The sequence below is a fragment of the Nicotiana attenuata genome, unplaced genomic scaffold, assembly GCF_001879085.1.
Source record: "Nicotiana attenuata strain UT unplaced genomic scaffold, NIATTr2, whole genome shotgun sequence".
NCBI classification, from domain to species: Eukaryota; Viridiplantae; Streptophyta; class Magnoliopsida; order Solanales; family Solanaceae; genus Nicotiana; species Nicotiana attenuata.
This window is the reverse complement of record NW_017673407.1, coordinates 17,495-41,678: the sequence shown is the minus strand read 5'-3', so window position 1 is coordinate 41,678 and position 24,184 is coordinate 17,495. Positions and strand designations below refer to the sequence as shown.

Sequence of the window (24,184 nt, the reverse complement as noted above, 5' to 3'; positions counted from 1 at the left end):
TGTACACATACATATCACGCATTTATTGATTTGACTTAACATAAGATGCGAGTAAGTTTTTTTGCTAGACAGTATGAACTTTAAGTCTAGTTGAGTATGTCCAACATTTTTCGTGGCACCAAAAGTTTATCCTTTATAGTCTATACTGTTTGTGTTAAGATCTACGACTCAAAGGCTCTATTATCAATTAACAACTAATTGTGGGACTAACGAAAGAGAAATATTCATTGTAAGATGAAATAAAACTAGCATTTGGTCGAGCAAAGAAACTACTTTTGAGTAAAACAAAGATGGATGCTCGTAGTGAAATTCGGCCTAAAACTAAGACTAATATCTTAGACAATTTGAAATAAAGTGCAAATTTGAGACACTTAAATTTTGGATGTGAACGTTATATAAGCTTAAAATAGCAAAATATATTTGTCATTAAGTTTATAATTCACTTCAAATAATCTCACCATTGTTGAGTATTTTATTTAATTATTTTTTAAACTTTTATAGGCGTGTGGCAAGCCTGGCTGTAATGCAAGGCCAAGGCGATGCGTGAAGACATAGATAACAAGCTACACTATGACATAAGGGGTCAAAGTAATCAATTTTTGATATAAATTCACGATATAAACTTCTCAAGTTTTTAAAATAAATTTTATATTAACAAATAAATAAAAAGTCTATAAGTCATAATAGTTTATAAATATTTTAAAAGTAATCGCAAAAACTAAGTTTGTCCATTGAAAAATGGCGATATCATTTGACCACATGTCTTTTTCGTATAGCTAGTTGAGGATAAAACCTGTTTTTTTCAGAAAAATTATCCTTATGAATATGCGGAGGGTAGTTACGGAACTTACATTCCTTGCCGCCCCTTTCCCTTCTCATTTCCCGCCAAAATAAAGCAAAAAACATTTTAGAGAGAGACAGTGTGTGTGTGTGTGAAAATTCGGATATGGAGATTCCAGATGCAGCTGAGCTCGAATGGCTTGAAGCCAACGCCTCTTACCCTGACGACGACGTGGATGATGACCTCGATTTCGAAGATGATTTTCCTCAACAACCTCCGTCCCCACCTTCAGAACTCGGATCCGAGCCAATTCCATCCCAATCCGACCCGAAACCAACTCTCCCACTTCCGCCAATGCCCTCACTACCGAAACCCCAATTTCAGATCAGTGGTAAGAAACGGTTCCTGTCCGATGATTTAAATGAAGTAGTCATAACAGAGGAGAAGAGGAATAGAGTTGAGAGATTGGAGGATACTGAGGATGAGGATTGGCTTAGGTATTCGCCGCCTCCGAAGCAACCTGAGGAGGAGGAACCAGTGGTGCTGGTTGAACCGGAAGAGAAGATTTTGACGAAGTACGCGTTAGAGATTGACGGGGATTGTGTACCGGTGACCGGTTTGGATGGTGAGAGGGTTTATGCTAAGATATGTAGAGTTGAAAATGAAAGGGTTAAGAAATTGGAGGTTAAGGCCCGTGATTCTATAGGTGAGCAAGTTCATTTCTTTTGTTATCAATATCAATAATTCTGCCTTTTATAAATATCAAAAACTTAACGTGTGATAAAAAGTTAGTTACCATTTTTACCAGATTAACAATAATGATTATCTAAGAGGTTCACATGTAATTACCTAACAAGTGACCTGATTGTGTAAATAGTGCATGGAATTTGAACTCTATCCTCACTTACCATGTCATGTGCATATGCTAAGTTAATTTTTCCTATTTTTTCCTAGTTAGAATGGATTGGATGCACTTATTCAATCGATAATTTAGTATGATTGACTAGTTATTCACTTTGTTCTTTTGTCTCCTTTTCACAGGGAAATAAGCTAATTAATGGATTCGATGTCCTGGTGTCTTGGTATTAGTAGACTGTTTAAAGATGCATAAATTTTTGGGTTAAAGTTTCTGCTGTAGGTTTGTTGAGGGAGTAGGCAAAGAGAGTTGCCAATGCAAAAAGGAAGTGTGGATAAGTGAATTTCGATTATGGTCAGAATTTTTAAAAAAGAAAGGGAATTGAAATGCAAGCTGATGAATTTTTCGTCACGTACTCTTTTCTTTTTTATGCGTTCTTTTAACTCTTTTGCCCATTCATTCAGTGTTTTCTTAGTGTAATTGGATGATTATCAAGTAAAGGGGGATGCTGTATGTTTCATTTACTCAGTTATGAAATGTAACATTTACGTAGTGCTGTTTTTACATATGACCATATAAACTTTCTCTTTAAGCGTCTGTTGTAATTGTCTATGGTAACCATGAGACCTTTGGTCATAGCGGATTAAGGATAATCCATATGTTTTGAATCATCATTTATGGACAGAGACAGGGACACGATAATATGGGAGAGATGCAGACCGGAGAGAGAGAGAGATAGGCAGCAGAGGGGTAAACGATTCCTAACTACCTATATAGATGATCTTAAATTGCATTGCCTGAAACAAAATAGCCGTCCTCTTAAGTATCAGGCATAAAGGAAATTCTCATACGATCTGGTTTTGGAATTAATCGAGCATTCTGCTACCTACTCTAAAAGCTTATTAATGTGAAAGTACTTCCAAATCATCTTTGTGCTGTACATAATAAGCCATCCTCTACATTTTGTTAACAAGCTCTGTGCTGTCTTTCCATCTTTGTTACTGAAATCTCCAAATTTTGGCTGAATGTCTAAGCAAGTGCTGATGTTCTACAGGTCTTATTCAGGAACCTGTCAGGGTCCTAATGCAAAGAGTGGAACACGCCCAATTCACAAAGGTGCAGTTTCTATTAGACCAGCCATGCTCACTATCATTCAATCAATCAATCTATCAACTGTGCTCAAATCAGTCTCCACTATAAAGCTAAATTTACTCTGAATGATCTTATCAAATCGAAACAGAAGAAAGATTGAAATTCTCTATGATAAATACAGATTCTTCTGAAGTCCATGATTAGAACACAATTCAACGCATACATATCACTGAAATAAATAATAACAAGTAGTACTATGAAATGGAAATGAAACACGATCAGTTCACAAGAGTTGAGTTTCTGTATAAGGTTTCCCGAATCTCTGAAAATGTCACAACAGTTTTGAAACGTCTTGTACATGAAAATGGAGGAAAACAGGAAAAGAATTCTCAACTATAAACTACTATTAAGAAGATGAAAGGAGGTATTTTCCCTATCCTGTCAATTATAGTTCTTTCTGAAAGTCCTGCATCATTTTCCTTCTTTTTTTAGTTCTCCATGGATTTTTCCCTGTTATTTTATTGTGCCCATACAAATTTGAGGGTTAGTGCACTGAATATGCTAATAGTATTTCCTCATTTTGTGTCACTGCTTTTGAAGGAGGAGGGATAATATCTTTGTCCGTTCACTGGTTGTCTCTATGCCTTCCCCCCTAGTTCCTTTGGATGGATTGGAGATTTTTCAAATGAACCATTAACCTTGCAGCTAAAGTTTCTGACAATTTTTCTGTGTTTTTTATGTGTAAGCTTTGTTCCTCCTTGAAAATTTTCCTCCTTTGTCTTAAAGGCCCTGGAAGCTAGTTCTGAAGATCTAAACGAAGCAAATCTCCCAATAGGAACTGTGGTGAATGAGCAACTTTGGGTGGATAAATATGCTCCTAGTTCATTTACAGAGCTTCTCAGTGATGAGCAAACAAATCGTCAGGTACTGCATATTCATTTATTCTTATAATGGGTTCTACTTAGTATTTACATTTAAAAAATTGAAGTGTTTTCACCTATCATTTTTTTAGGTGTTTCCTTATAGATATTCTGCTTTGGGTTTTGACTTTTCTGGTCACTCTTTTGTAGGTACTAATGTGGTTGAAGCAATGGGATTCCTGTGTTTTTGGGGTTGAAATTAAAAGTACTACAGATGATGTCTTGTCTTCTCTGAAACGGCATTCGTCGGTTATACAACATCCAAGACGTTCTTCTAGGAGTTCTTTTGGAAATACCAGAGAACCCAGAATAGACAATGAGAGAGCTCATAATGATTTGCATCCAGAGAATAGTGATTCGAATGGAATTAAGGACCTTTGGGACAAGAAGCACAGACAAGGTGGTCCTCCAGAACAAAAGGTCAGTCAAACTGGCTCTTTTCCACTTTGTTCCATTGGTGACTCGGACCCCCAAGGGCCCCAACCTTATGGTTGGAGTTGCATGGCCCTTACTACTAGGTTATCCCTCCCTTGTCAATCTTATAGTTTGTTTGAAATGATCCTTAGCTGGTGTGCTTTGTTGCTTGCTTTGATCTGATTTCTTTTTAAATATAAGCATATGATGGAAGAGTAGATACTGATCTTCTCTTCTTTTTCATGTTCCACAATATTATTGTAGGAACTGTTTATCTGTCTTCTTTTGAAATATTCATCTTCTCAAATATTAGTAACTTTATGATGCAGTCAACAAGCGATGAGACCAAGTATGGTAAAACCTCTAAGCTATAAGACAACAATGAAACGAAGGATGGATAAAACCACTAAGCCATAAGATAAGCAATGAGTTGACACCACAATTCCACACCTAGAAACTGTTCCTGCCATTTATTGAACTGCTGGCTTTTTCCTCTTCTTCAATGAGACTTTTCTTAGGAATATTGGGAGTATGGATCAATATATGGATTTCTTAGATTTGTTAGGAGAGAGGATGTAGTTGCTTATGTGATGTAGTGCAGTATGTTCTGTTCTTTCTGTAGTCCTGTACTTTATTTTGTACCATCTTGGTACCTTTATGAATAATAATTTTACTGATTCAAACAAAAAAAGAGAGACTTTACTACTAGGTGATACTTTCCTTTTATTATTGTTAGAGTGCCTGGGGAGTGGGGGAAAGGGGTCTGCCATTGCTTCTGCACTTGGTGATTGGTGATCATCTCTCTTTACTTAGCAGTCTCTCATATGTCATTTTCTTGAGTTTTGACAGCTGTTTCCTATCATCTTGGCTCTGCTCTAGTTTTTGAGGTAGGTGGTCCAACAATTTGTGATCAAATCAAGCTCGGCTAATCTGAAGTCATACTCTGCCTAATCATCTGAAACATTCCTATTTTTGATTCACCAACTGTCCTTTACTTTTTCACCATGTGTTTGGTTGTGTTTCTCAATGGGGTCCAAGGTTTAAAGCTCCCTTGATGAGCTTGAATGATTAACTGAACATAGGGCATTCAAGAAACAAGAAAAAAGGGAGTGGGACTTTAGTGGACTTGGTTTTCCCAATGAATCGCCCTATTCTTTTTAATAAGCTAGTCCTATTTAAAGGACCGTACTAATTAAAAAGTGGGCAAGCAGATTTATCAGAGAATTGCATAGATCTGGAGCTCTCTCTTTCTCAACGAGGTCCAAGGTTTCAAGCTCCCTCAATGAGCTTGAGTGATTAATAAAAAATAGGGCATTTAAGAAACAAGAACAAAGGGAAGGAGACGTTATTCACTTGGATTTCCCAGTCGATCGCCCTGTGACGCGATCTGTTCTTTGTTCTCTCAACAACATGTCATTAAGGATAAAATGGAAATATTAATGCTAAAAAGTTGTCAAATATAAAAAAATGTCATTCTTTTTAGAACATACTGAAAAAAGAAAAGAGTGCCATGTAAATGGAACAGAGAGAATATTTATTTATGTGCTGTAGATAAGTGGATATTATCATTGTAGCAGGTTGGTGTTTCAAGCTAAGTTCAAAGTGGTCTCTGGAAGGTTGTCTAGGTGGACCATAGAAAATTGCTGATTCACATATGGCTTTATAAGCTTTGATTTGTTGAGAAGGTAGACAAGGACGCTTGAAAGCCTTGAATAGCCGTCCTCTACTTCTCAATGCAGTCCTAGATTAGTGGTCCAGATGCCAGATGATCTCTCATTATGCACTTTCATGTTTTGCATCTTTGGTTATATTCCTATTATTGGAAGTTAGCCACTATTCTCCCCAATCCTGTATAATACATATTGCATATATGGAAATAATAAGTTTTATACTTATCGCCTGCTTGTTCTCTGTTTATTAGTTCCTTATTTCTTTCTCATTTTTATTCTGATTTTTCTAAATTGTGAGAAACCAATTGCTTGCAGATACTTTTGCTTTGCGGTCCTCCTGGGCTTGGGAAAACAACACTTGCACATGTTGCTGCTCAGCATTGTGGGTATCGAGTGGTTGAGGTCTTGTAACTCACTCATTTCAAACAGTCCCGTATAGTTGTTCATTTGAACTTTGTATCCTTTTGATCTTATTATTGTAATAATTAAAGAGATCTGGTGAGAGATTGTAGCACATTGCAAATGACATTGATGAATTAATTTGTTGCCATGAAGGATCTGAAAAGGTCATTTAATTTTATTCTACTCTTTAGTATGTGCTAGAATAACAAGTTTACTTGACTCTAGACCAAATTTCTACATATGCTACAACCCTGGGTGCTAGTGGTTTATGTCTCTTATTTTGGATAAGAACTTTCCCGGGAATTTTATTTTCTTTAAATCAGTTCAGATGAAAGAAAACATGTGCAATTCAACTTGACCTACATACTAGCAGCCCGTACCCAGCAGATGCCCTTTGCTATGCCTGCATTCTAGTGTGTGCTTGGCTATTCTCAAGTTTCGTTGATATGTTGATGACTAAACTTGATTTCCCTGCTGAATATGAGCTACATAAACTCAAAATGCCTTCATACCCACCTCCAACCTTACATATCCTCCGAAGCAATTTAATCTGAAGTAATGGTGTCTGTTTATCTGTTGATTGAAATGCTTCCTTTGCAGATTAATGCAAGTGATGATCGATCATCCTCCAGTATTGAAGCTAAAATACACGATGTTGTTCAAATGAACTCTGTAAATGCTGATTCAAAGCCCAAATGTTTGGTCAGTTTATTGTTGTGGTTTTTGGTTTTAAATTTTCCTCTGATGATTCAAAGCCCAAATTTTTGTCAGAATATATTTTCGATTTTTTCATTTCTTTCTCAGCTGAACCTACGTTTTTATTTCTGAATCATGATTCATGTTTTGCTGTCTAGGTTATTGATGAAATAGATGGGGCTCTTAATGATGGAAAGGGAGCTGTAGAGGTCATACTAAAATTGGTAATTTTCGTATTTGCTTTTGATTTGTTTCACCCTGGTAATTTTAGTAATCCCAGTATGACTGCTAATAACTTCTAGCTGTAGGAAAACCTTGCGTGATTTTTTTTGTATTGAGCTACAGTAATACGACTGGCTCGATTTGGGCCATTTTCAGCACCACGTACCCCTCTTGCTTGTATCATATTCAAAACTTTAGACGTATAAAAAATTAAGATTTGTGAAGAACTTCAATTGAACATACATAGATTGATTTAAGGTCGTTTGAACCTACTGCTAATTAGTTTTGAGTATATATTTTGCACGTATACTTTGCTATTTATTTTACAGCTTGAATGATACAGATATGTTCGACTTGCTCTTTTCTGGAGAAGGATATGTTCAAGTTTTATAAATCAGCTAATAACTCATTGATCCTTTTCTTTTCTCTTTTATTTTTTTTGGGGGGGGGGGGGGGGTAAACTAATTCATTGAAATGTAAGATTTTTAGTCCTAGGTACTGCTAACTATAATAAGTTAGTCTGTAGGAACTTGATAGAAAGATAATATCAGTAATATGGAGTGCTTTGTGGCACCATACATTTTTCACAAGTAATCTGAAGTGAATTTCAACGTTTGAGTCGACCTGTATCTTTTCCTTGACAGTATGTATGTTTCTGGGGCAGCCCGGTGCACAAAAGCATCCCCCGTTCACGCAGGGTCTGGGGAAGGGCCGCACCCCAAAGGGTGTGATGTAGACAGCCTATCCAAATGCATGTTTCTGATAGAATAATAATGTGTACTTTAACAATGCAGGTTTCTGCTGAAAGAAAATTGGGTGCTAGCAAAGAAAATGAACCTGAAGGAGGAAATGCTGGGCAGAAGTCATCAAAAAAGAGGCACCAAAAAGCATCTTTGCTAAGACCTGTAAGAGTGGATTTGTCTAAGAATGCTCATTTGTATATTAACCTGTCTGTAGTCATGGCATTCTCAAGTGTCAATTGATGTGCTTCATTTGCAGGTTATTTGCATTTGTAATGACCTTTATGCTCCTGCCTTAAGGCCTTTGCGTCAGGTAGCAAAGTAAGTAATGCTTAAATTTTACAAGACATCAGATTGAAGTACATAGATTAGCATCTAGAGATATGACCTAAATAGTAGGTCCATGAAGAAAGCCATGACAGACAAATATGATATTTATAGAAGAATGGAGGATGGAACATTGAAAATATAGATTTTGTTTCAATGTTATTTTACTTCACTACTTTCTGGTAAGTATCTGCTTTGTCTTTGTTTGACACCCTTCGAGATAGATGATGTTTCAGGAAAAGTGAAACCTACTGTCCTTTCTATAAATTAATTTTCATGGGTCAAATCCAGGGGGTTGTAAAAATCAAGTGATTTTGTTGCTTTACCAGTGCGACCACCTATGTGATCCCCATGTGTCTTCAAGGTTAATCTTTTCTTTCTTCTCCTTCTTTCTTTCTCCTCATATTCCAATCAATTTTTGTGTGTGTCAATGGCGCAATTGATGCACTAGTTCAGACTCCGTGTGTGCTACAGAGCCTCTCGGTTGCTCCGTATAAACTTCCTTAGCAAGTAATATGTGGAAGAAAGCATCCTCGATATCTATCTGATTATAATGAAACAAGACTGACATAGAAGGACTCTTCGGTTAAACTATTTCCTAAGTTTATTTTTTAGATTTTTCAGAAAAGAGGTTCAACTTCAATAAGTTTTAATCAATCAACTAAACTTCCACCCCTAAACTAGTTGGGATCAATTATGCAGATCATTTGGTTAGATTCTTCTGGTAACGTATGAAGTCTATTTGTGTATGACCCTGATACCTTTTTTAGTCAAATGTTAATGATTATCTGTAGGATAATTTCACACAGTTCTCTATATTATATCTAATTACATAACTAACAAAGTACTTATTTATGTGGTTGGAATTGCAGGGTTCATGTATTTGTCCAACCAACTGTAAGTCGTGTTGTTAACAGGTACTTGCTACTAAATTATCAGATGAATCCTCTGGAATTTATTTTCCATTTTTTGCATGATTAACTGCTTTGGTAGTGTTATAGAATGAACCTAGACATTTTACACAATGAAAATAGACTGTTTCTTAGTAGTGTACATAACCCAAATATAGATAGCAGATTTGTAGGAATCTCTTTTATTTTCTTTCCTTAGTTAGCACCTGATGTACATGTATATATATGTATCACTACGTGGAATAATATACCAATTTGATTCTTCCATACCTTGTTAATTACATGGTATCAGAGCCACATATGTGGCTTCGTCGGAGTTGAGTTTGTCTCGCCGGAGTTGACCAAAACTTTCCGGCAGACATGTGAGGTGCGTGTGTGGTCCATTCTCTGTCCAACTTTGTTCTCCGAGATCAGCTTGATGTTTTCGATCGATTGTTGGTTATCCTCTGATAATAGAACCTTATTTTTATGAAGACCAGACTCGGACAAGGTTGTATTACACCAATTTTGGTCAGGTTTGAGTTCTTCTACTGTTTGGTTTGTTTTCGGGATACTGAAGTAGTCGTGGAACAATACTCTTGCATCTGATTGCTTGTCTTGTGAATTGGTATTTGTTGAGTCTTTCTTGTAAGACGCTTTGTTACAATTTGAGACTTGATATTATCTGTTGGGTCTTCCCTTATCAGAAACTTTGTTGGTCTCTGATTTTATTTGATTTGGGGACAGGTTTGTTTGGTTCTTTGATTTGGTTGAGAGGATTATTGGAGTGGAGTTCTGTTAAATAGATTGTTGACTTCGTGTTTACCAGAGATATGTTTTGGTATCTTTTAGCTTTGGGTACCTCTGTTTATTTAATCGGTTTGTTCAAAGAAAAAAAATGGTGGTAAAGAATAATAATGCAATCCAACAATCTTGGTTTCGGGTGAGTTTCTAAAATTCCTTCAAAATCATAAATCAGTTAAGGAATCTTCTTCAGTTACTGCCTTTGTTGGGTCAGATAAAACACGTCTTATCACATCTTCCAATAAATGGGTGATTGATTCAGGTACCACAAATCACATGACATGTAATCCAAATATTTTTTCTAGTTTTCGCTTACATAAAGCACCCTCTCTAGTTACTGTAGCCGATGGATCAACTTGTAGCAGTGTTGGATCTGGGACTGTTAAACCAACTTCCTCTGTTACCTTGTCATCTGTATTAAGTCTACCAAACTTGGCCTTTAACTTGATTTCTGTTAGTAAAATCACCAAAGACCTTAATTGTTGTGTTGCATTCTTTCCCGATCATTGTTTGTTTCTAGATATTACAACAAAACAGGTTATTCGTAAAGGATATTTATCTGGTGATCTCTACATCCTTGATGAATGGGAGCCACGGTCTATTGCATGCTCTAGTGTTGGGTCTCCCTTTGAAGCACATTGTCGATTGGGACACCCCTCTCTGCCTTTGTTGAAGAAGCTTTGTCCTCAATTTCAGAATATTTCTTCACTGGATTGTGAGTTGTGTCGATTTGCGGAACACCATCGCATCTTGTTAAGTCCAAGGGTTAACAAAAGAGTTGAGTCAGCTTTTGAGTTAATTCTTTCTGATGTTTGGGGACCATGTCCCGTTGTTTCTAAAACTGGGCATAAGTATTTTGTCACATTTGTAGATGATTTTTCTCGAATGACTTGGATTTACTTTATGAAGAGCCGCTCCGAAGTGTTTACTCACTTTTCTGCCTTCTATGCTGAAATCAAAACTCAATTTGACGCTCCGGTGCGTATTCTAAGGAGTGATAATGCTAAAGAATACATGTCAGAGTTATTTCAGTCGTACATGAGACAACATGGTATTCTACATCAATCTTCATGTGTTGATACACCCTCTCAAAATGGAGTAGCTGAGAGGAAGAATATGCATCTACTTGAGACAGCTAGGGCACTTTTGTTCCAAATGAAGGTTCCTAAACAGTTCTGGGCTGATGCGGTTTCTATGGCTTCCTTTCTGATTAATCGCATGCCATCTACTGTGCTTGGTGGTGATGCGCCTTACAGTGTCCTTTTCCCAAACAAGGCATTATTTCCTGTGGAACCTAAGGTATTTAGAATCACATGTTATGTTCGAGATGTTCGACCATTTATTACCAAGTTGGATCCCAAGGCATTGAAGTGTGTTTTCCTTGGCTATTCTCGCCTTCAGAAGGGGTATCGCTGTTATTCTACTGAACTTGGCAAATATTTGGTGTCAACTGATGTGGTATTTTCAGATACTACACCATTCTTCTATGCACCTCCCATTTCTACAAGTTAGGGGGAGGAAGATGAATGGCTAGTATATTAGGTTACTCGCACTGTGACAGAACAACGAGATGATGTTCCTCCATCTCCTAGTTCCATCGAGCACCAATCCATTATTCTGCCTTCAGCACCTGCTCCAACTGTGTTAGCAAGACCGCCAATTGTTCAAGTTTACTCGCGGAGGCAACAGACGAATGACACATGTTCTGCACCAGTTCCTTCATCATTAGATTTGCCTCCACCTGACCCTCCATAAAACCTTGACCTTCCAATTGCTCTTCGCAAAGGTATATGCACTTGCAAATCCACATATTCTATTGCTAATTTTGTTTCCTACGACATCTAGATCTTTGATTTTGTCTCTACACTCTGTTTCTATACCAAAAATGGTGAAGAAGGCTTTGAATCATCCTGGATGGTCTGAAGCAATGCTTGAGGAAATACATGCCTTAGAGAAAAACCACACTTCGAATTTAGTGGATTTACCCAGTGGAAAAAAAGCAATGGGATGCAAGTGGGTCTTCACGGTTAAAGTTAATCCTGATGGCTCTGTGACGAGACTTAAGGCCAGACTTGTGGCTAAGGAGTATGCTCAGACTTATAGGGTAGATTATTCAGACACCTTCTCTTCGGTTTCCAAACTTACTTCTGTTCGCTTGTTCATTTCTCTAGCTGCTTCTGAGAATTGGCCTTTGCATCAATTGGATATTAAGAATGCTTTTCTTCATGGTAATCTACATGAATATGTATATATGGAGCAACCACCTGGTTTTGTTGCTCAGGCAAGTAGCAAGGTCTGTCATTTGAAGAAATCCTTATGTGGCTTGAAGTAGAGTCCTCGGGCTTGATTTGGTAATTTCAGTAAATCAGTTCAAGAATTTTGGCTGAAAAAGAGCAAATGTGATCATTCTGTCTTCTACAAGCAATCAACAGTTGAATATATTCTCCTTGTATATGCGGATGACATTGTTATCACAGGGAGTGATTATGTAGGAATCTCTTCTCTCAAGTCTTTCTTACATACTAAGTTTCATACAAAAGACTTGGGACAACTGAAATACTTCTTGGGAGTAGAAATAACTAGAAGCAAGAAGGGAATTTTTCTATCTCTGAGAAAGTATATTCTTGACTTACTAGCAGAAACTGGTAAGCTGGCTGCCAAGCCTTGCAGTACGCCAATGGTTCCTAATTTGCATCTTATGAAAGATGATGGCGATCCATTTAATGATCCAGATAGATACAGGAGGTTAGTTGGGAGATTAAACTATCTCGCTATGACTCGTCCAAGTATTGCTTTTGCAGTGAGTATAGTTAGCCAGTTCAGGTTCGTGCCCACAGTTAAACATTGGGAGGCTTTGGAGCAGATCCTATGTTACTTAAAAGGAGCTCCTGGACTTGGCATATTATACAGCAATCACGGTCATTCTCGCATTGATTGTTTTGCAGATGCAGATTGGGCTGGATCCAAGATTGATAGAAGATCTACTACTGGTTACTGTGTATTTGTTGGTGGAAACTTGGTATCATGGAGAAGTAAGAAACAAAATTTTGTATCTAGATCTAGTGCAGAATCTGAGTATAGAGCTATGGCACAATCAACATGTGAGATAATGTGGATACATCACCTTTTAACTGAAATTGGGTTGAAGCATCCTACTCCATCAAAACTCTGGTGTGATAATCAAGCTGCACTCCATATTGCCTCAAATCCACTGTATCATGAAAGAACTGACTGTCATTTTATTCGTGAGAAGATACAAGAGAACTTGATTTCCACTGGCTACGTGAAGACAAGAGAGCAGGTAACTGATTTGTTCACTAAAGCATTGAATGGCACTTGAGTTGATTACCTTTGTAATAAGCTGGGCATGATCAATATATATGCTCCAGTTTGGGGGGACTGTTATAGAATGAACCTAGATACTTTACACAATGAACATAAATTGTTTCTTAGTAGTGTACATAACCCATATATAGATAGCAGATTTGTAGGAATCTCTTTTATTTTTTTTCCTTAGTTAGCACTGATGTACATGTATATATATGTATCACTACATGGAATAATATACCAATTTGATTCTTCCATACCTTGTTAATTACAGGTAGAGTATAAGGTGTTTACAGGGAGACCCGATTTAACGTCCAAGCATAAGCCATCTTTCAGATTTACAGAATGCATGGTCCCAAGTGAAATGAGAGATTTTAAATCGTTAGGAGATTTGACACCTATAACTCGCCAAAGTCTAATATTTTGTCCAAGTTAACCAGATAAAATATCTAAAAGCCAATGATTGTTAGTCATACAGTCACAAAAAGGAAGGACTTCCTGTCAGACAAATTTGAGGGTATTTATATATGTAGATGACCATTACAAAATTCTTACACATCAACAAAAGGATATGCATCTGATTGAATTTTACGGCCTGTAAAGGATTTCAAATTTCACTTGAATGGAGTTTAAGATAACGCAGATTGAGGGGGCTAATAAAAATCCAAACTTTCAAGTCAGAATGTTTTCTGCTATATGTATGCTGCTATCAAACAAGCGTTACGATATTTATTTGGGAGTCCTATGTTTCCAAGGGCTTCTTAGCCTACCATATTGACAAACGAGAACTCTATTTGGTGTAGCTCTCTCAAAAGTCATGCTATGCTAATGACTTGTATAACTCTTCCTGTCGATACTATTGGAAAGTTATATCTTGGCTGACAAGGTAATTGAAAGAATTTGATAAAGCATCAAAAGTATTCTGCCGATTCACTTTTGTTTTGTGTTCTTATTTCTTGTATATGATCAATTGGGTGATTCAACAACATACCCAGTGTAATCCCACATTGTGGGGTCTGGGAACTGGGTGATTGGCATTTCCAAATTATAACTCAAAAAGTATTGACACTTTCACGTATTCCATGAATCCTTTATGTTTTAAGAAGTATACACATATTGCTAATAAGCACCTATCTTGTTCCAATTTTCAGTTGTCCTTGCTTTAGTTTAGACCTGTCATAGAACAATCTGTTTTTATTTAGCAGTGCCAGTATATTCAAAAGATATGCATAAATCTAACAAAGCCTACTTTTGTAGGCTCAAATATATATGTAACAAAGAAGGAGTGAAGACAAGCTCCATCGCTCTTACTGCTCTAGCAGAGTATACTGGTGAGTGCCGTTCCGTCGTTTTGTTTGCAGATATCAATTATGAAATCTGAATTTCTCTGATGAGATGTGGTGTAATATCGAATGATATAATTGATATACATTGAGTTCAAAGCTCGCAAAAATAACATGTATAAAGTGCTAGAAAAAGTTCAAACCAAACATTTAGATTACTATGTTTAGGGAATTTAAGCACTTTTTACCTGCCTATTGGCTGGCCTTCGGAACTTCCAATATCACGTAGTTGTGGCAAGAAAAAGTTCCGATTGTCATTCACACGAAATTGAAATGATCATCCTAGGCTGCAATTCCCCCGAAACATAAATTTATTTGGAGTATCTGATGCACGATAAATTATTAACAAGTGGAGGGGCTGCCAAAAGGACTATTGAAAAGTGATGTATACACTTGCTTACTCACATATGCAAATACCTGTATACAGAATATCTTAATTACCTATTTGAGTCTACCTTTGTGGGGCTATATTCAGGGAATAAACTTTATATGTTTGATGTTAATTAGTTTGAGAAAGATTGCGGAAGAGACAGTGTTTCTAATGGAGGCAGAATCACTCGCATTAACAGCGTTCTCAGTACTATTGCCATTTCCTCTCTATATACACTACCTACATCAGTTACTGAACACTTGGTAAAGCTAGGAGGGAATTATTGTGAAAAGGCATGTGAGATGAATTTAAGCATTTGTTCAACGGCATGAGATACTCGGACCTTTCAGACACAGTGGCTTTGGTATGAAGGGGCTGAAGAAACCAACTCAAAATTTTCTGGGAAAATGGTTATGGTGGTCTGCTCATGAGAAAGATGGATAACTGATTGAGCAACTTAAGTCTGTTATTCTTCTTCTTTTATGATGGCTGCTATGTTAAGTTTTGTGGTGATCTCTGGACTGGTAATCTATCTAAGAGATACGTTTCCTACACAATTTTAGTTTGTTGAGAATAATGCCTTGGATCTGCAGTTATGTCCAACAGTAGTGATGGAGTGACCACAGATGTCACTAGCAGAGCTAGTAATGATTATAATCCACGATTATGACTCGTTCACACGTCGGTATAAGCTCCCAGTTATATGGGAGGGAACAGGCAGTTTGTTTGCTAAAGACAATGAGAAGGGAGTCTTTTCAGTTATATGTCTCTTTGCCCTGCTAAATGGTGTAAAGGACCCCTGGTTTATTTTCTACATATTTTGGGATTCAGCGGGTTATACCACCCTTCTGAGATGATTTATTTGGTGGGAGCTGATAAAACAAAGGTTAGGGGAACTTGTGCCTCACCAAATTTTATGATAGAATTGTTGGGTGCTTCGAAAATGTAGAGACACCGGATGCATGCTGATACCAAATACTTGAATACACCTTTTGATGCATGGAAGAATGTGCAGCAAGGTTGAAGAGTTTTTGCAATTTTTAGCACACCTTAGTTTTTCCGTTTTGTTTTCTATTCCTTCTTCGCCTTTGTTACCTTCCTGTACGTTTTTGAGCACATCATCTTGGTTCTCTCTCTCTCTCTCTCTCACACACACACACACACACATATATATATATATATTGTAATATATATTTATAGATGGTATTCTTACTTTGCTGGTCTATGTCATAAAAATAAATTGTTGTTCTGGTGGGGGGAAACTGATATAGATTGCAAAATCTTCTTTCGAATTAGTGACAGGTCTTCTCATTGGATATTTATTCAGCTGCTCTAATTGCTGATTTACTCAATGTCCTGCAATTTTCCTTTTCTTGTACTTTGAATTGTTAAATCTTACGAAGTATGTTTTACTGTGAATCAGCAACTTGAACTGATGTCTGATTATTTTTCCAGAATGTGACATAAGATCGTGCCTGAACACCCTTCAGTTTCTTAACAAGAAGAAGGAGACTCTTAATGTGGTATGGCTTTATAGTTATCATGCTTTTCTTTTTGTGGTAGTAGTCCAATAGAGGAAAAAGGTTGAGAATTGGTAGAAAATCATGGTATTAAGACGTGTAAGATCTGTTTTCTTGCAACTAGCTTTCCATCAAGGATGAGTTTGAAAGTCTGCTTATCAGATAAAATATTGCCTCTGCCATCGTGACTTATATTATCTGAACGGCATGTAACATCTGCTCATTGTCTAAATCTCTGATTATTTTTTGAATAATCAGACCCTTCATTTATTATTTGAATTCTAGGTATTTAATTTCATGGTTCATCCACAGCCATTATTTAATTTCTACGGACCCATCGTAATATCTTAAGGACTCTCTTGTAGAGTATATTTTTTTTTTCTTTTGCTGCACAATGCATTCAACTTCTGAAAAAATTTCAAATTCAAGTAGAAAGCAGGTTATGCCATCAAGGCGGCTTCCAATTACATTATATTATGACTGAAAATTTCAATTGTCTTACGATAAATTTCACTGTAATTAGGGTCCTTAATGTGTTATTGAAGCTTTTCTCTTGCGCATCCTTCTATCTTCTCTGTTTTTATGAGTAATGCATTCTTTCTAAACTTAGTTGGAGCTCAGTTCTCAAGTTGTTGGACGGAAGGATGCAGCAAGAAGTGCTTTTGATATTTGGAAAGAAGTAAGCAAACTGTCTATATCTGCAAGTTCTACTTCTATCTAACTTCTAATGATATATTTTTGTTTTTTTTCTTCGTGATCATTCTTTTGACCCTCTATCTGTTTATTATTATTATTTTTTGAAGATTTTGCAAAAGAGGAAAGTAAAGCAAGCAAAGAAATCTTTAAATTGCTTCAGCAGTATGTCGAATGACTTTGAGACACTGCACTCTCTAATATCTCATCGGTAGGTGAAAACTTGGAATACCTTTGTTTGAAGTTCTGGATTATCTAGTTTAATCTTTGGTGATTCTTCAGTGGTGACTATGACTTAATTTTGGACGGTATCCATGAGAACATTTTGCAACTCCATTATACAGACCCTGTGATGCAAAAGACAGTAAGTGGATCGAGTACTGCAATTGCTTTTCCTTGTTCTTTTAGCTTCATCTGATCTTCCACATCTAGTTTTTGCTATATCTCATATATGCTAATCACTTATCTTGAAGGTCAAATGCTCGGATATTCTTGGTTGCTCTGATATATTTCATCAATACACGATGCGCACTCAACATCTCTCCCTTCAAGGTAAATGAAATACTACCATCTACTTGCTTGAAACTTAATATTTTTCTAATATATTTTTTTTTTCTATCTCTGCAGTTTATCAGCCTCCTCTTGCAATATCTATACATAGTCTCATAGCTCAAGTTGGAAAACCAAATATTGAATGGCCTAAGTCTTTCCAAAGGTAGTGCCAGCTTTCCTTGGATGCTCATCCTGAATATTGACAGTGGTGACTGTTGTTTCTTATCACCGTTAACTGCAGATATCGAACAATGTCAATAGAAAAGAAGGAAATCTTACATTCATGGAAGAACAAGATATCACCATGCATCTCTAGGCATCTGTCAACTAAATCCTTTGTGGAAGACTTGATTTCTCCATTCCTACATATACTGTCCCCACCAACACTGAAACCGGTAATTCTTGTTGAAGTATCTGTTGGTTTAATTGCACTCAAGTTTCCTTCTCCATTTTAGTTACACATAAATTGCTTTTGGCTTTGACTTCTGGATAGTGTTGTCTAGGGTTTTGTCCATTATGATATTTGGAAAGGGATTGCACCCAGACTTTGTCTACTTATTATTTGTAAAAATAGCAGTGTTTAAACCTTTGAGTTCTGAAAAGATATTCGCCAGAATGGGAAAGAAAACATTTCGTTCTTTAGAACTGATTTTGTGATTACTGCTTCTTTTAGGTTACTAGTCTTCTGCTTAATTCTGTTTATTTATGGTTAGGCTATAGTTATTGCGGAAGCTAGGCCGAATTGGTTATTCCTTTACATGTGTTGCAGTGAGAACTTGGTTTCACCTATTGGTGAGAATTGGAAATGATATATTCATCCTTTGCAGGTAGCATTGCATTTACTCTCAGAGAAAGAAAAAGCTGATCTGGCTCAGTTAGTAAATATAATGGTTTCCTATGCCACGACATACAAGAACATAAAATCTCATCCTTCACTGGGTATGCAATATGGTGCTTCAGACGCATCAATGCTTTCATTGGATCCCCCAGTTGGTGAATTTATGAACTTCAAGGTTAGGATGGTCAACTGTACCCACAATAGGAAATTAGTTTTCAATAATCTTTATATCCCATTATCATCTCAAAATGGAAGAACTTAAGATTTCATCTGTTTTCTCTTTGATTTGGTGCTTTTGGATAGGGTTACAATTCCTGTCATCTTGTTCTGGCATCGGCTGTGAAACTGGTCTTGGTACATGAGGTAAGTAGAGGAGCATTATCAATTCTTTGCTGGTGAAATTTAGTGCACTCTGTTGCTGTAAAAAACCAAGTTATTTCACTTTTGGCACGTATATAGAACCAAAACTTGTCTCACATCAGTGAATATGGGTTGGATCTCTGGGGAGGAGTTGGTGGTAGCAGGATTAGTCCTCCATGTACAGTATCTACCCATTGATGTTGTCAATCATTAGGTGACATTGACTAATCATATAACTAGGAAGGAAGCTGTCGCATAAGATCTAAAATGTCTTGGAATCAATGCCGACTTAGTGAAGGATAAGGCACAATATATATGTGATACCAATTAGATGGGAATATATTTTAGTCATGTTCATATGTTTACTTTAGGTCCTATGCATTTTTAGGAGTCTTTTAGCCTTATTAGAGATTCTTATATCAGTAGGAAATATGTACTTCTAGTACTTTTCAGTGGAGAGCATCGACCAAGTACCTCCTACGATTGAAATCTGAACTCAGACTGATAGGTGTAATCTGTATCTATCTATCTATCTATCTATCTATCTATCTATGTTCTAATCTCTCTCTCTCTCTCTATATACACACACACACACACACACACACTCACTCTTTTAAGAAAAAGAGAAATAGTATTGTTGAAACATTTAATTTTTTAATGCTTTATGCTAAGAGAGTGTGGTTAGGATCGACCATTATAGGACAAGAAAGCGGAGCAGCTTTCCGCATATGTATTCAATGTACGGGTTGTTCTGATATTAATGAGAAATGGTTTATTTCCAAAGTTTATTCGTACAAATTAGCTGTCTGAAACAATGCAAATTCTAATAGAACTGCAATATTTCTCATTGAGGTTCCTTAATGAGAAATATCCTATATAACCAAGTATGCAGTTTTCAGAGCTCCTATATTGTGACACAAACTTCAGTGCTAATAGAAATGAATTTGAAACTCAGTCTGTCACAATTATCTTCATCCAAGTCGAGCACTTCATCTGTTCCTCTGCTTTTGGTAATTTCTCCTATGAGGCATCTCCTTTTTTTATGGGGTTTTTAAGTCTCCATCTCCCTCTTTTGTATGGATGTGCGTGTCTAGTTTCCAGATTCTTCATTATCCAATTAGCATCACCAGTAACCCATGTGATTTCCAGACTTCTCGATTATGTTGCTTTTGTGGTTCATTATCAGAATTCAGATCTTCTTTATGTCATATATTCGTCTACATGTGGAACATTATTTTAGGTGGAAAAGCAAAAAATTTTGCAAGGAAGTATCAACCTTCACTCACCACTAACAGGTGTGGAAAGTCAGGATGTTTTGAGGTGCGGGAATAGCAGTACACCGTCTAAAGCATCAGCTTCTTTGGATAAAACAATACATTTCAGAGACCCCTCTAGGCAAAAGCAATATGACTTGCCTAGCGCTTCTAGTCAGAATAAACGATCTGGTGGAGGTACCGCAGCTAGCAGAAAAATGTGCTTGCCTGAAGGAAAGAAGAAACTTTTTGTCGATTCTCGTTCCTTTTTTGACAGGTATTATTAGCCTTACATTCATCTATCTTCTGTTGGAATCAATTATTTGAAAGTAATTGAATCATTATGAACGTTAGTTTGACTATGTTATGATAAATTTGAGGCAGGACAGATTCCCCTCTCGTTGTTTCTGTTTCACATGGGTTTTAAAGAACAAATTCATTTCTGTTTCACACGGGTTTTAAAGAACAAATTCAGTCAAGTAGTTAGATTATTAGTGGAAAAAAATAAGTACCAGCTAGATAGATCCTAGTTAAACGTATATCTGACTCAAAGTCCCAAGTGAGGCTCATTTCCTAGAAATAGCCACCCATCGTTACCAAACTTGTCTTATTTTGACCTACCTCATGTGCAGTTTAAGTAAGTATAATCAAGCAGAATGAGCCAGAATATTCGACCCAATAGTAAGTATTGAAAAAGCCTGCATACCTTTACCCTTTTACATCTGAGGAACAAGCTAACCTTTGAAAATTGTAATAGAGGATAAGAGGAGGCAAGCCTTAATCAAAGTTGTTAATATCTGTGCTGTCTAGCTTGCTTACGCACGCAAAATAAAAAAGACTGTTCTTAAAACCTTTTGCTGTTTATGTACTGTGGTTGATCTCTTCACCTCCATAACTATTTTCTTTTCAATAAGCTTAATGGATCAATATTTGTTGCAATAATTACGTCTCACTTCAGTAGGAGGCCATCACCAGTGGCGAAGCTAGGAATTTCTTTAAGGGTGTTCAAATTTAAAAAAAAGTAAAAAATTTACGACAAAATGTGTTCAATATGTGTTATATACATCTAAAACGTAATATTTTACCTACGTACACAGTATAATTTTTCGACGAAGGGTGGTCAAGCATGTGGCTTCGCCACTGGCCATCACTTGATGTATTTTATCTCTGGGTAAATGCATCTGCCTTGTTTAGATTCATCTCATGCTGCTTGATGCATCTTTGGGAGAAATTATAGTCAGCTGAGAAGCATGTTCCGGCATTTCATTGCAAGTAAATGCATCTACGTATCTCATGGTGATTTTCTGTTAAACAGGTTTAGGAAGCCAAGTGGCAAAGCTACTCAAGATATGAATGGTGCTAAACCAGGACCAAAATCGGAGAGGGATTCACGGCCTTTGCTTTTTAAATTTAACGAGGTATATAATCAATCTACATTTACTATCCTGACTATCCAAAATATGGTACTATCTTTCATATCTTTGATCTCCAAATAAAGTCTCCCGTCTTAACTTGTAGTGCCATCTAGCTTTAGCAATGCTAGTTAATTATCATATACACGATTCGACTTGGCTTTTGGATAGTGAATGACAATTGATCTCAGCAGTTTGTTTGTTCATTCTATGCAGGGGTACACCAATGCAGTCAAGAGACCAGTAAGAATTCGCGAATTTCTTCAGTGATATAAGTGCTGTATTATACTATTAAAGTGTTTTATTTTTTTAATATAGCAGTTAAATGTAGATTAATATGCTTCTAGGGTAGAAAAAAGCAGAACTCCTGCCATGTATTTCATGCAGTAAAACAAATTATCAATGCATCAAAGCCTGTACAAAAATTACAGTGGAAAGATATCTTAATAGTTTATGATCCTCAAATTGTCCGCTGGTTTTGCATTTTTCAAATTTTGTTAGCAATGTCATATATCTTAATTTGGTTTGAACTAAAAGGGAAAAGTATAAAGAATAACTATATAATGAATATTAACTAATTTGGAGTGTCTTCACAATTGCTGCACACATATCAACACCCATCTTGTATATATGTCTTCACTGTTGCTTGCCTGCTGCATTAAAGTCAAGATGCAACTTATTTAAGTAAGGTTCCACGTTAACCTTTGTTTCGAGAAAGTTTCAATAAATTGTAGTAATATTTATGTTATGTGCGATTGATATCTTCATGATTAATTCATGTAATATCTTATAACTTCCTGTCACGGCAACGCGAGAGTACTATTCTGAAAAGTTTCTTGAGTTTTTTACTACTTGAAAAGCACACTTATTTGGGACTCAAATATCCTCTGCGAATTTCTTTTAACTTTTTCTAAACTGAGTGAACACTATGCAATATCAGTATCCGTTTTCTTAAAAAGGAATTTTTTTTTTTCCAAATAAATTGTGCTTTTTTAGATTTATTATGTGAAACTTTACTCTTTGCAGCACAAGCTTTTAAATATTCAGTTGGCTAAAACCGAAAAGATAGTAAATAACTAAATAAATAAAATGGCAACACATTATTCCCTTCATCTATTGAATACTGGAAATTATCATGCTACTCTCCGCCTTATTTAAGATACCAGTGCAAATTTTTCTTAACGCTTCATTTGTTGGTGTTCTAGAATTAAAGTAGATATTATACTTATAGGAGGAGGTAAGGATCTTGGTTTTGACTAATATCCTAACATCAAGTTGAATACCTTGGGAATTGATGAGAAGTATCAAAGCAAATTGACAGAGAAATATTGGCTCAATCGAATAAAAAGAAGGTAAACTTGAAATCCAACTCCCACCAGGAAAAGGCAAAAATAGGCACATGACAAAGTTGAGTGAAAGAAGTAAAATAAATGAACAAAAGAGATATAAGAGTCCTTGTAGTTTGCTCGCTTCACTTATAAAGACAGTGTTCCAATATCAAAAGCGAAAAATTTGTTCTGATATCAAAAAACAGCCAAACAACTACCCCATGATATCACCATTGATATACTGCTAAAACTTCCTGTCTAATCACTTCTAAGGTTCAAACTCGTTTGCAAGTCATGGTGTTCTCAGATCATGCAGCACCGTACGTGACCGATGCCAAAATGATATAAATTGTCACAAAATCTTTTTAGCTTGCTGGAACCGGAACCGGAACCGGTGGGACCATTGCGACTGCTACTCCATAGACGCACCACTTCAACATGATTCTGTTGTCTCGCATCTTGAGCTTCCACTTTTTCCAGATATCAATCATTCATTTAGTGCACTATATATGTTTGTGTATTTGTGAATTCTTGCAATGGTTTATTTCTTCTAGTTTTCTCTTCTGTCAATATTCTTCTGTGGAACCCGACCATCATGCAGAGAATCAAGAAGAATCCCTAGTCCAATCTCTAATGATGGGAAGGAGCAGCTTTACAGTAGGGACTTGTATGGTTTAGGCTATGTTTCTTCTTCTCAGGATTATAAAATAGTTAGGGTTATAATAACTGATCCAGGCTATAATGTTGAAATATTCGTGGAAACTGATTGGCAAGTTACCTCCATGTGATTACTTTGAGGGAGAAATGGTTGCAGATGATGGGTTTGTTTATATAATCACATATGATATTGCCCCCATGAGGAGCATTATTCAATGTCTGTGTTTGAAAAATGAAAATTTTCAGGAAATAATATATATCCAGATGGGACTCTAATGATGAAAAATCCAGCTCTATTTACTGTAGGAGAAAATATTTTGGCTGTCTCTTCGACTCATATTAGTTTGATGAAAGATTCAAAAGTTTGGTATTGTATGAAAAAGAATGGAATGCGCATGGATACCAATTACTACAAAGCTTGTAGTAAGTAGATCATTGGAGTGACGTACGTAGATTGGACCAGCCCTGTGGGCTTTAGTAAGGATGGAGATATGCTGATTTTGATGAACAAATTTGATCGAGTTTGTGTTCCTGATTTATGATTCAAAAAGACCAAAGTTCGAACAAGTTAAAGTTGATCAATGTATTGCACTAGCATATGTGGAGACTTTAATCTCTCCTGTAGGATTACAACTCAACTTTAGAAGTTCATTTTTTCTGTTTCTTTTTATCCATTAATTCGAGCTAGCTATTTTTTCTACAATCTTGTTATTTCAA

At 36.4% G+C, this 24,184-nt stretch overlaps 1 protein-coding gene across 1 annotated transcript; it reads left to right on the top strand.

Annotated features, from left to right (window-relative positions):
- The first annotated feature begins 825 nt into the window (after positions 1-825).
- Positions 826-21,956, top strand: LOC109216304 (chromosome transmission fidelity protein 18 homolog). The gene is made up of 23 exons (XM_019380449.1): positions 826-1,487; positions 2,692-2,753; positions 3,516-3,653; positions 3,800-4,069; positions 6,049-6,135; positions 6,736-6,837; positions 6,990-7,055; positions 7,848-7,958; positions 8,053-8,114; positions 8,993-9,037; positions 14,399-14,472; positions 16,310-16,377; positions 16,985-17,053; positions 17,178-17,278; positions 17,350-17,431; positions 17,541-17,619; positions 17,695-17,782; positions 17,861-18,014; positions 18,447-18,632; positions 18,761-18,820; positions 20,058-20,347; positions 21,386-21,488; positions 21,699-21,956. Exons 1-23 carry the CDS (start codon positions 947-949, stop codon positions 21,750-21,752), a joined length of 2,892 nt encoding a protein of 963 aa, XP_019235994.1. The 5' UTR covers positions 826-946; the 3' UTR covers positions 21,753-21,956.
- Positions 21,957-24,184: the final 2,228 nt, after the last annotated feature.

What these genes read in the sequence shown, in the direction of transcription:
- LOC109216304 (XM_019380449.1), top strand. Translation starts at nt 947, where the DNA reads ATGGAGATTCCAGATGCAGCTGAGCTCGAATGGCTTGAAGCCAACGCC. An exon ending in TAGAGGTCATACTAAAATTG is followed by an intron (nt 7,056 to 7,847) that starts GTAATTTTCGTA and finishes TTAACAATGCAG; the next exon opens with GTTTCTGCTGAAAGAAAATT. An exon ending in TGCTTTTTAAATTTAACGAG is followed by an intron (nt 21,489 to 21,698) that starts GTATATAATCAA and finishes CATTCTATGCAG; the next exon opens with GGGTACACCAATGCAGTCAA.